This window comes from Gouania willdenowi, chromosome 18 (assembly GCF_900634775.1).
Source record: "Gouania willdenowi chromosome 18, fGouWil2.1, whole genome shotgun sequence".
NCBI lineage: Eukaryota > Metazoa > Chordata > Actinopteri > Blenniiformes > Gobiesocidae > Gouania > Gouania willdenowi.
Window position 1 is genome coordinate 2562599 of NC_041061.1, and position 12859 is coordinate 2575457.

At 38.9% G+C, this 12859-nt stretch overlaps 1 protein-coding gene across 2 annotated transcripts; it reads left to right on the forward strand.

Annotated features, from left to right (window-relative positions):
- Positions 1-295: 295 nt before the first annotated feature.
- On the forward strand, positions 296-11202 carry LOC114480580 (protein phosphatase 1K, mitochondrial-like). Of its 2 annotated transcripts, none has more exons than XM_028474847.1 (9): positions 296-432; positions 2760-2884; positions 2959-3135; positions 4313-4485; positions 4562-4662; positions 5932-6097; positions 8116-8260; positions 8329-8463; positions 10376-11202. In XM_028474847.1, the coding sequence occupies exons 2-9, from the start codon at positions 2777-2779 to the stop codon at positions 10505-10507; spliced, it is 1137 nt and encodes a 378-aa protein (XP_028330648.1). In that variant the 5' UTR covers positions 296-432; positions 2760-2776; the 3' UTR covers positions 10508-11202. The 2 variants fall into 2 exon arrangements, with proteins under 2 accessions (XP_028330648.1, XP_028330649.1); XM_028474848.1 differs by having other exon boundaries at positions 2760-2869.
- Positions 11203-12859: the final 1657 nt, after the last annotated feature.

The window sequence follows — 12859 nt, forward strand, 5'->3', positions numbered from 1 at the left end:
TGCTCAGATTGGTCCTGATTCCAAGTGCTGACGTGAAATTCACAATTCTGTGGCCCCTCTGTGATTAAAGTTGTACATCTATGGGTTAGTTTTATTTTTTTTTTCTTCTTTGTGCTGATAATTTTGAAAACGTAAGTAACAGACTCCACAGCACACCTTCACAAGTCAAACGGAGTCCATTACACAGCAGCTCATAGAAATAAAACGTCAAACTGTGAGAAAGATTGTCAAATATTCAAACCAGGATTACTGCCAGGCGTGCAGACACGCCCTTCTGTCGTTCTGTCCTCTGATTGGCTGCTTTAGGGCTCATTTAAAAGCCCGCGAGGCGAGCCCTCGCGCTCCAAGCGAGTCTCAGCGCGAGGGCAACTGACAGGTGGCTCGTTGCCACGGAAACGGCACCAGCGGGAAACCGTGAATAAAAGTTAAACAGTGAGTTTACCTGAGCGCCATTTTAAGTCTTCATTTCTACTACGCATTTTATTCTGAAACTGCAACAGAAATAATCTCACAGTTCTATGGTTTTAAAAGTTACAAAGCCAGACTTTGGTTGATAAGGCTGCTGTGAATTGTTTTAATGTATGTGTTTATTTGATTGTACAACATAGCCCGTCAATCAAGATTGAAATTCAAATTAAATGTTGACATTTTATTGATTTAATATTTTCTTTATTTTGTCTTTGTGGTTTATGTGTTTTTTTTTAACATTGTTTTTCATATTCTTGTATATATATCCTGATACTGTATTGTATTTTTATGTTGTTTGTTAGTTTAATTCATTGTCTCTAGATCAGTGTTTCTCAAATGGGGGTACTTGTACTCCTCGGGGTACGCGGTGGCACTGCATGGGGTACTTGAGACAGAGTGGAAAATTAACAAATGAAAGCATTAAAAATATGGGGTTTCATAATGTTTATTTTTAGTTGTAATAATGATGATGGAAATGAATTTGATTAAAACATGAATTGAAAATACAAGGCAGGAGATGACCGGAAATTATGTTTTAAAAAAAGCTATTTAAAAAAAACTCTATTTAGGAGCCACTAAACACCATTTTATTCCACTTATTTACGAAATGGGATTCTTAAAAATGTGTGTTAATGCTCATTCATTACATCAATATGCTCTATAGTTGTTTTTCATAGTATTCTAGGCAAAATGTTATAGTCGGACAAAGGGGGGACTTGAACTAAAAAAGTTTGATAACAACTGCGTAACATTGTCTTGTTTTTTAAATTTTAGTCTTGCTTTTCTTTTTAGGGTCCCTTCTCCCTTTCCACATTTGAAAATAGGAACTGTATGTTCTTAATCGATCTTGGCTGGTTAAATACATAAAATAATAATAATAATTAGGATTAGTAATTGTTTAATAATAAAAATATAAAAACAGATACTGTTTAAAAACTAATAAGAATTCTCAAGTTGATTACATTTCATTATTTTTCAACAAATTGGTAAACTTTTTTTTTAATTCTGTTAATTCAAAAGTCAAAAAGGACAATTTGTGCTAATTGCGTTTTGGTGTAGTAGTTATGTAGACCCTCAGTGCACTTGTGTCCATTCTTGTGTTTTATCAACAGCTTCAGGTCACATGTGTTGAAGTGTGTTCACTGTTCTGGCAAAGCAAGTGAGGGTCACAATGTAACACCTTACGTAACGCTAGAGCCACTTTATTTCTAAATATATCAGCAGTGGGAATCAAACGTTGTTACTTGTTTGCGCAAGTTCCTTTAAGACCGAAAACTAGATGTCAAAGAATAAACTGTGTAGATCTATTGCCTTTGATTCTTCTGTGTGTGAGCTTGTAGAAATACCTTGTTTTTTTAAAGCTCACCTGCTTACAGGAAGGATTGTACATAGGCAACTGACGGCTCGGGGCCACATGCGTCCCTCAATCTAATTTTGTGAGGCCCCCCAAAGAAAACACACAAAAAGAAAAATACACATAACAAAAGATATATACATTATTACAGAATACACAAATGAACAACAAAAATACTAGTGATGCATTGAAAATTTCTGGCCGAAAATATTCGGTGGCAACTGGCAGCTCGGGGGCCACATACGTCCCTCGATATAATTTTGTGAGGCCCCCAAAACAAACGCACAAAAAGAAACAACATACAAAATTACAAATACATAACAAAAGAAATGCACATTATTACAGAATACACAAATGAACAACAAAAATACTAGTGATGCACCGAAATTCCGGCCACCAAAAATGTTCAGCCGAAAATGGCCCAAAAGTGCATTTTTGGCTTTCGAAACAGTTTTCTCACTGAAAAATCCCGACCAAAGCGGATGTTGTAAAGACGCAGCCAAACAGCGTAGTTTTTGACTTTCATATTGTGCATTGTTCATTCTTTTAATAAATATTAATTCATACAATCGCGATGTTATAATTTTAGTGAGGTTAGTGCACATTTATACCAATAAATGCAATGAGACTAATTATTAGCATAATTTATTTTCGTGTATTGGTTTTCGGCCTTGTCTTTTTCATTTTCGGTTTTGGCCAAGAATTTTCATTTTGGTGTATCCCTAAGAGATACAAAACATGACAACAAAATTACAAAAAGTTATTTAAAAAATATAAGAAATTACAGAAAAATACACAAAAGGACAAAAACAAATATACAAAACAGTTTGTTTTCCTGTATTAATGCTTAGATTTGGCCCTCAGACCAGATACAATCACATTTTTGTGGTCCTGCTATGATTAAAGTTCCCATCTCTGGTTTATTACAACAATACAGCAGCAACTTGGTCCATCATGTCCTCTGCGGTTTTGCTTGGTCTTCTCCGCTATGGCACCTTCACTGTCACCAGACACACCGTCAACTCAACAACCGTCGTGAATGCACAAGTGAGAAGAGTCCAGGTTGTGGTCAATCCAAGTGTGTAAGTGATCACTTGACAGTTTACGATAATTCGTTTTTTCTGATTATACCAAAGAGGGCTGGGGCCTGGCTCGGCGTAGGGGGCGTACGGCGAGCGAGTGGGTCGGCCCGTTTTGACAGCGATGGCAGTGGGCGCCCCGTGACCTGGGACTCATTTGGCATTTGGGACAACCGGGTAGAAGAACCGATACTGCTGCCATCCAGTATCCGATATGGAAAACCCATTCCACAGGTACCAATAAACTAATAAAGGGTACAAACCCCAGGGAATCAGGAGTGCGCAGCTGCTGCGTGTCCCAATTTATGTAGCACATTTCCCTCTAATGAATATTTAAAGTAGGCAGATCTCACAAGGGGAGCAGAAAAATGGGAGGAGGAAATGCAAAAAAATTAATGTGATTGTTTTAGCACCGGAAAATAGTACAACTGACAAGCAGGTGCAGAGATCCATAACAGTAATTGTTGACACAAAACACAGCGGAGATGAAAAAAAAATGCTCCAGCTAAGAAAATAATTGAAATAAAACAATAGTCAATATTAACAGCCACCGAATAAGAAAATGAAAAGTGTGTGCCCGTGTGTGTGTGTTGTTCTCTCCATGTTTTGACCGTAAAGCTCTCGTGTCGCGTTGATGTCAGGCCAGACTCAGCTGATCAGATGCGTAATTTACGCAGTGATCGCTGATGGTACAATGTTCACATATGAGAGTGTGGTGACGCAGCGCTACTCAGGAGCTCCAACCTGCGCTGGATGATGGTCAGTAGATAATCTTCAAATGGTGCAGACTGATTGACAGACTGAGCAATAGGACGGATTCTGTCCAAATCTGCCTATTTTTCATGGACTGATCAGAGCAAAGTTACAGGACCTGACGGAGCAGCTACATTAAAATAGGGGGAAAAAATATTAGGTTTTAAAGTTGTTTATTTAAATTTATTTAGTTTTCTGCATTATTAAATGTTTATGCAGCTGACAGAGAAGTCCATCTGCCTCCAATGTAACTTCCTCAAAAGTCATCGTGTGCTTCTGTGCACTCACGTCTCCACATTGAACGAGCAAAACACTCATTTAAATAGGGTGGTCTCCACCACTTCTGCTCCTGCACTAATCATTGATGCAATCTTAGTGAATTCCTCGCAGCAGGTGAGGAAACCACTTCATCAAAGGATTTAGGGGGGCAACTGGTTTACCACATTTTAGTTCAGATCTTAGTGAATCCGCCCGTCAATCTTTTCATGCTACATAATGTGAACACACTACATACTCATTTTGATGTCAGACTTAGGATGAGTAGTACGTTAGGATGTGATTTCGAAGATAGCGAAAGTCAACATTAGTTAAATAGTTAAGCTAGCGTTTAGCAGCGGTATATAAAAACATAATCTTAAAGCTGAATTTCTCTTACCAGGTCAGTCTTTCTCGGGTTGGCAGTGCCTCTGTTTTGGGTCTTCGAAAGCAGAATGAAGACCGTCTCCGGGTTTCCCGTATCCGTGACAACCTACTATACTTTGCCGTGTTTGACGGCCACGGTGGGCCGCACGCTGCTGAGTACTGCTACACCTTTATGGAGAAGTTCATCAGGTAGGTCACGTCCTCTCATATTCATGATGTCCAATATTGAATGTCTTGCCTGAGCCGAATGTGTCTCACGTCACAGAGACGCCCTGGAGGATGAGGAAGATCTGGAAAAGGTTTTGAAGAAAGCTTTTGTAGAGGTCGACAAGGCTCTGCACACACATCTCAGCTACTTCAACAACGGTGAGGCACGAACAGACGTCAAAACAGTCCAGAAATTTAGATTAATAACATCACAGAGAATATTACATACCTATTACATCCAGGAAACTCAAAACAAATAATACCTACAGGGTTCTTACCAGGAATTTTTCACAGCATAGGGGGATTGCGTGGGGTGCAAGCGAGCGCTGCTGACACGAGTGTTGTAGGGGGGTCCGGGCACATCCTCCTCAGAACATTTAGAAATGCATAACTCTCTTAAAGAAAAATGTATAACTGACGGCCAAATTTTGTGAAGTAAAGCTAAAAAAATGTTTCCTTTTTTTTTTTTTTTTTAAATCTTTGTTACAGCCTTACTTTAAAGCCAACTCATTAATTTGGAGATTATGAAGCACAGTGTTTATATTGGATGGTGATTATGGGTTACAAAGCAGAGGTTCCACACAGTAGAGCTTTAATGGGACCTAAAAAGAAGACCTGAATCAAGAGAACACGGCTCGAGTCTGTCCGACCAGAATGAAGCCAATGTCTCTTTAAGCTCAAACCCATTTCAACCAAACACTATCCACATCTGTGTATATCATATCTGTAAATATGACGAGCAGCTTCATGTGTCACTACACGCTAGCGGTTGAAGCAACACTGTTTATATTAGACACTAGTGATTACAGTTATGAAACAGAGGATGCATACAGGCAACAGCGTGGGCAACAAAGTGGCTGCAGGGGTCCTCGGGGTCCTCAGGTGAAGAGGGGAGCTGATGGATGTGTTTCTGGTTTATGCAGATTAAAAAGAGAGTTTAAACAACACGGACATGCCTGATCCCGTTAGATCTCGGAAGCTAAGCAGGTCTGGGCCTGGTTAGTAGGTGGATGGGAGACCACTGAGAATTCCAGGTGCCGCAATGGGGTGGCAGTCACCCCAGTGGTATCTGTCATTGTGTCCTTGGGCAAGGCACTTCACCCACATTGCGTACAAGCGACTTTGAGTGTCTATGATAAAGCACTATATAAAATTGATGCATTATTATTCTTATTACGCTGTTGAAAACACACTGTCGCGGGCGACACCACACCGTTTGGGATCAAAATTACGCCTTAGTGGGTCAAAATTATACCATAGGGGATCAAAATTACGCCTTAGTGGGTCAAAATTATACCATAGGGGATCAAAATTACGCCTTAGTGGGTCAAAATTATACCATAGGGGATCAAAAATACACAGTAGGAGCCCCTATGCTGAACAGCGCTGACGAGAACCCTGACCTACCTGTAATATCCACCTCCGCAGCCTCCTTCCTGACCACTGGCACCACAGCGACGGTGGCCATGCTACGGGACGGCGTGGAGCTGGTGGTGGGTGGCGTGGGAGACAGCCGGGCGTTGCTGTGCAGGAAGGGACGAGCCAACAAACTCAGCAAAGATCACACGCCGGATTGCAAGGAGGAGAGGCGGCGGTACGTCTTTACTGTGCTGTTCATTTCATCACCTTTCAGGTGTAGATTTCTCCAACCCTCAAGTTCACACCCTCCCATTACATGTATATTCCTAATATCTAATATTAGGAATATGAAAATATAAAAGGGGCACACGGTGGATTAGTGGTTAGTATGTCCTCCTCACAGCAAGAAGGTTCTGGGTTCAAGCCCTGGGGTGGAAATATGGGTCCTTCCTGTGTGGAGTTTTCTTCAGGTACTCCAGCTCCCTCCTACAATCCAAAAAACATAGTATAAATATATTTATATATAAACACTCATTATTTCAGTCTTATTTTATTTTTAGTACATTAATTTTATTTTAGTCTATTATTTTATTTTACTAAATAATTTTTATTTCAGCTTATTATTTTTATTTTATTTCATTATTTTATTTTAGATTATTTTATTTCATTATTTTATTTTAGATTATTTTATTTCAGATTATTTTATTTCAGATTATTATTTTATTGTATTATTTTATTTTAGTCTATTATTTCATTTTTGCCTATTATTTTGTTTTATTTTATTATTTTACATTAATCTTATTTTATTTTCAGTCTATCAATTTTACTTAAGATCCTATTTTTTTTATTTTAGAAAATTATTTTATTTTATCCTATTATTTTTATTTTAGTTTATAGTTTTGTTTTATTCTTATGAGGGCACAATAACATTAACATTTTTCTCACCCTCTGAGATAAAAATAAAATCAAATTTTTTGCTCCGGCTAATTTTTGAATAAAAATTAATTTTAAAAATGGTTCAGATTAGCATTTTCAAGCATCTTCATTTGTCATCCAGTAGAAATCCCACTGCACTACAGAAGAGTGTCAGGGCTCAGATTTCCTGCAGCAGCTGATCAGATGGTTTGGTATAAATAGTTGCAGAGCATCAGAGCCAAACGGGATGGGGGGAGTTCGTACGTCAACGTTTTGAATCTCCACCCGTCTGGATTTCAACTTGGCTTCAGAGAAATATGCAAATCTTCAACATACTGAACCCACAAAGCATACGTGGGGTAGGGAGAGCATTGCCCCTTTAGTATTCAAAAGTTTTCATTACAGTTTTGGTATTGAAATTTGTGTAGTATAAGTTTTCAGTGAAATTGTCCTTAACTTTTGAGACTTTAGGTTGGTTCTTCTTCTGTTTTCTCAGTTCTCTATCACAATGTAAATGGTGAAGCGACACTGTGCCCAGCAGTTCATGTTATGGTACTGCAGCAAAAACGAAGCAGAAAGAATTGATTTAATCATGAATTTACAACATTAAACAACACGTTGATGCTAATTTTTGTATTGTCAACATTATTAATTATGTTACTCATCATTTTTGCATTATTGTATATGTTACACACATTATGGTTGACACAAAACTTGAGACGGTCTATATATTTAATTCTATTTTTTCTTTCGCCCTTCTCTCCCCCGGTAAGAATCTCAAACTTCGCCTATGCCACAAAGAGAACCTCTAAACCTCTGTGGCTTGGAAGGCTCTGAGTTTCTTTCAGCGAAAACCAATGGATTTGGTCGCCATGACTAAATCATTACAATTATTGCAGTTTAGAGTTTCATGTGAAACTGTTGGAGTCACAGCATCATCAGCAGCTCTGAGAATATTGTGAAGAAGAAATGCACAACAGAAGAAGAACCAACCTAAAGTCTCACACCTGAAGTAGAACTAACATCTGTGACATTAAAATAACAGTAATATGTTAGAATTATGTAATAAAACTATAATGAAAACTTCTGACCACTGGGGGGGTTAGGCAAACTCTGCATATGGTTGGTAGTGACATTGTTGAGTATTGGGCTACAACATTTGAAGTGGTCCTGAAGTATTTGCAAACTGCTTATGTCATGTTAAGCTCCTTCTTTGAATCAATTCTGAATATTTATAAGAATCGCGATTCGGAAATTAATCTATTTTTTTCCGGTCTCCTTACTGAGAACCCTCTAACATCCAGGCCTCTTCTGATCAATCTCTAAATCTCTCAACAGGATCCAGAAGTTTGGTGGTTTCGTGACGTGGAACAGCGTCGGTGAAGCTTACGTAAACGGGCGTCTCGCCATGACGCGCAGCATCGGAGACTTCCACCTCAAATCCAGCGGCGTCATCGAGGAGCCAGACATACGACGGATCAACGTGAGACTTTCAGGTTTAGTTTGGTGGATCCAAAAGAAAAAAATGGCTTGACTTGTTTGTTTCTGCAGGTGCAGCACCCCGACGACAACTTCCTGGCGTTGACCACAGATGGGATCAACTTCCTGCTAAGTGACCAGGAGATCTGTGATGTTATAAGTCAGTGTCAAGACCCCACAGAGGCCGCAGAGGTCATCACTCAACAGGTAGACACAGACTCAGTCAGAGATGGGCAACTGAGGCAACTTTCATCAACTTCCATCATCTTGTGGGCCGCAAACATGTGACGGTGTCTGATCAGATTGAAGTTGTTCTTAAGGTTGATTCATTTAAACCAGTGGTTCCCAATTTTTTTGGTCCATGTACTCTCTTCATATCAATAATACCCTCTCCATAATTTCATATGCTTTTCCAGTTGTGGAATAGCGGACTCTCTTAAACCCTTAAAGCTGCAGTATGTAGAACTGTGAGACGCTCCACGCTCCCCCCTGAATGAAACTTACTGGTCTTCTTGTGAACGCTTATGTGCACGCACACACTGTGGAACTCTTTGTGACTGTTTTCTCCATAGAGACTAGTAAGAAATGTAAGGACTTTATCTTGTGTTATTAGAGAGTTTTCTGATGTTTTAGAGAGGTGAAAGCACGTATCACTCGCTGCAGTGAGGACAGTAAGAGGCTGACAGCCGCAGCCGCTCCTCACACACAAACAGCTGCAGCCGAGCTCAGCTGATCAGAGCAAACAGACACTCCACATCCACACTGCAAATTAATTGTGTCCGTTCTCTCCATCTTAGATAATGTTTCTCTTAGGTTTACAAGCTATTTATCTCGTCTGTTTTCACTCTCTCTCTCCGATTTGGTATGTGAGGCAGACTTTGCACGGACTGAAAGCGGATCACGCGCAGTCCACCGCACAAACAACGTCAGAGAGACATCCTCGGAGACTGTTCCTCCAGAACACGCTTGCTTCTCCACCTCGATCTTCCTTTTTCCTCTAGCTTTGTTGTGTAACCGCTGAGCCAAAAGCTGGAATATCTGCCATCACACTGTCCCTACTCATCAGATCGTGAACGCGCATTGACTTTTGACGAGTAGCTTGAGAAGCTTAAAACAGCTGATGGGATTGCCCTGTTTGTAGAAAGATCTCTGGTTGGCTGAAGTCCAGCGTCACACTCCTGTATTTCTAAAGCTCATTTACAGAGCCAGGAGATTCACTGTCCACTCAGAACAGTTTGGATTACAATATGCTTAAAGATGATTATGAAAAAAAAACCTTACAGACTGCAGCTTTAACTGTGTCTCCAACATTGGTTCCTTAATGCTTAATCTACAAATTCAAAACGAGTGGAATTAAAACAAAAACAAAAACATGGAACTTTTTTGTTGCAACACTGCTATATGTTCAATCAACAAATGTTTGGTAGATTGGTTTCTCCCTATTAATGCCAGTAGGCTAATTAATTTTAAAAAAGTACAAGTAATAATTCTGAATAAGATGTTTTATTGTGTGCTTACAGATTATTATTGTTTTTATTTATATATTATTCCACAACAGGATAGGAAAAATTCAGTGAAAATTTTCACTGTAGGGCTACATTTTATATGACATTACATTATTATGTTTTTTAAGTGTGCAGGAGTAGGAGGTACATGGGTTCACATTAAATGTCTGAAGGGGTACGGGAGTGGGAAAACTTTGAGAACCACTGGTCTACAGCATAAAATAATCCTGTTTCAATAAATTACAAGAACATATAGTATATTATTGAACAATAGGGCTGTTAACAATTCTAATTATTACGTGGATGTCATGGACAAAACTGTGTCCAAGCATTAAACACGAAGATCAAAGTAAACTTCCTAAAAAAAGTTGTCTGACTAAATGTAACAATAACATATTAATAGTACTGTTAGTTTGTGGTGAATTTGTCCAAAAAAAAAAACCCTAAAAAGAAACTAGGAACATTTGCCAATTATTGTGAAATTATTTGTTAAGTCTTTCCAAAGTACCCCCTGCAATGTGCTTTTGCACCCCTAGGGGTACACATCCCCCTGTTTGGGAACCACTGATTTGAACAGTGTTTTTGTGTGTTTTGTGTAAACATCTGGTTTCCAGGCGCTGCAGTACGGTTCTGAAGACAACGCAACCATCGTTGTCGTCCCGTTTGGCGCCTGGGGTCGAAGCCGGGGCTCGAACGCCACTTACAGCATGAGTCGGAACTTCACGTCAGGAGGAAGATGGGCATAGACGCTCCAAAAACTACCCAAAGACGGGCACAGACACTCCAAAGACCACCCAACCCACCCTTTCCCCGAGCCTTGCACCGGATTTCTACTGAATGCGTGTCCGCTGTCCGTCAATCACCAATCTGTGATGCGTGTTGCGCCGAGGACTCTAATGATCTGGCTAATTTGGGCGTAATATCGCTTTATAGTGAGTTGTAGTGAAAACAAAGAGAAGCACAAAGCCATGTCCTTGGAGCAGAAGGAAATCCACTCGTCCTGTCCTGTAGATCTTCTACTTTTTTGGAAATTATTGTGATTCAACCAGGAGTGGACTGGGATAAAAATTCAGCACTGGCATTTACAGTAGTGTCCAGACCAGTCTACTATAATATCAGCAACACCACGTAGAAGCCGTTATTAAGTCAGTGGTGCTCAACATGGGGCTTTTTATGTCTTCCTTTTAATTATTATTCCTCCAGAAGACTTTAAAAAAGGGGGAAACTTTTGAATCCCTTTTTACCTATTTCCTTTGTCCCATTTTGACACTTTTTCAGATTTTAGCTCCTTTTGCCAATAAATATCATTTCCCCCCCTATTTTTTGTCCTTTTTTGCAAGTTCTATTGGACACTTTCATTCAATCTTTCTCCTTCAATTTTCTTTGGCCACTTTTCATCAAAATAAGCTAACTTTGCCCAATAAATACCACTTGTTTTCTTTTTCTCTACATGTTGCCTCTTTTTGTTCCACGTTTGCCCTTTTTCACTGTTTTTTACCATATTTTGCCCATTTAAGATACCCTTTGTCATTACATACCACTTGGTTACTCTTTATTTGCCCATTTTTTGGCCACTCTTGACTGCTTTTGACCTATTTTAGTCACTTTACACTCTTTTATTCTTATGTTTTTGCCACTTTTGGACCATTTTGGCCTCCACTCACTCATCAAAAAAAAAAAAATAGAAGGTCCACGGAGGAGTATGGACTGACGGACTCGTTACGCAGCTGTGACGCATCCAGTGGAAATTGGAGGTTACTAATGGACACAACTCATTTGTTCCATTTGTATATACAATGTATCCCATTTATATACAATTATATATTGTACGTAAACAGATATTTGTTGCAGGGTTTACAGTTCATCAGTGTGTGTTTTTATTTCTCAAACTGCCACTATTTAATATACAAACACATATGCAGACGATACTCTGATATTCAACAACAATGTTTGTGAACAATTGTACACACTTCCAGGGCTGATGGGTAAATATTACTCAGAAATAATCCAGTGTATTAAAAAAGGTTTGGGCACTTTTACCTATAATGCAAGCATATTTATTTAAAAGCCATCAGCAGCTGCCTCTGAAGAAGACTGGCAGTTAACAGTCAAAACATAAACTACATTTCCTAAAAATGTGTCTGAATAAATGAAACCTTAACATATTGCACATATTTATTTGTATTTTTAGCGTAAAACCAAAGAAAGGTGATGTCTGAAATCCAAACCCTAATGTAGAAAATAAACTTTCTAATGTTGCACATCTGTAGCATCTCCGGGAATCAGGCCCGGGGATATGCTGGATATACACTTTGAAACGAGCTGGAGATACAGTTTTGGAGGAAAACCAAAGGAGAAGAACCAGCAGAAACCTAAGGGACTATGTACAGGACAAAGTGTGTATAGATATGACATCATAGAAAGTTAAAATAGATCTTAATATTCCATCCAAACATTGTCATTTTTATCTTTCTTTTTCTTGCTTTTTTCCCTACCTCTTAATCGTTCCCTGTGGGTGTGGCCTCCTTCTCCTCCTATGCTACATCATGGGTTCTCAACCTTGGGGCCAGGACTCCATTTGGGGTCGGAAGACACTGGTAGGGGTCTCCAGATGCCTTCAAACAACTAGGAATATTTTTTATAAACATTTTGAGCCAATTTTTGCTTATTTTTATTCCTTTTTCTGCAATTACACCAAACTTGCTATATTTTAACCTATTTCCATTACATTCTCATGCCATATTTTTGCTCTTTTTAATCCATTTTTGCTACATTACTTCCATTTCTGCCACTTCTCCTTCAAATTTCAATGCCTTTTCTGCACATTTTTTCCACTTTCAGGACATTTTCACTGTTAAATAAAGGGCATGACAAATCATGAATGTGGTTAAATAGCAAAAAAATAAGCATGAAATATGGTGAAAAGAGGTTAAAAGTGACAATAATGGGTCAACGTATGTGACATGTGGTGGAAAGAGTTTATTAGTGCTGATAATGTCTTAAAAGTGGAAAAACTGCAGAAAAGGCATTGACATGTGATGGAGAAGTGGCAGAAATGAGAAAATGATGGTCCATTTATTCATCTAAATAATATCCAC

What these genes read in the sequence shown, in the direction of transcription:
- LOC114480580 (XM_028474847.1), top strand. Translation starts at nt 2,777, where the DNA reads ATGTCCTCTGCGGTTTTGCTTGGTCTTCTCCGCTATGGCACCTTCACT. An exon ending in TGCAAGGAGGAGAGGCGGCG is followed by an intron (nt 6,098 to 8,115) that starts GTACGTCTTTAC and finishes ATCTCTCAACAG; the next exon opens with GATCCAGAAGTTTGGTGGTT. An exon ending in CAGACATACGACGGATCAAC is followed by an intron (nt 8,261 to 8,328) that starts GTGAGACTTTCA and finishes TTGTTTCTGCAG; the next exon opens with GTGCAGCACCCCGACGACAA.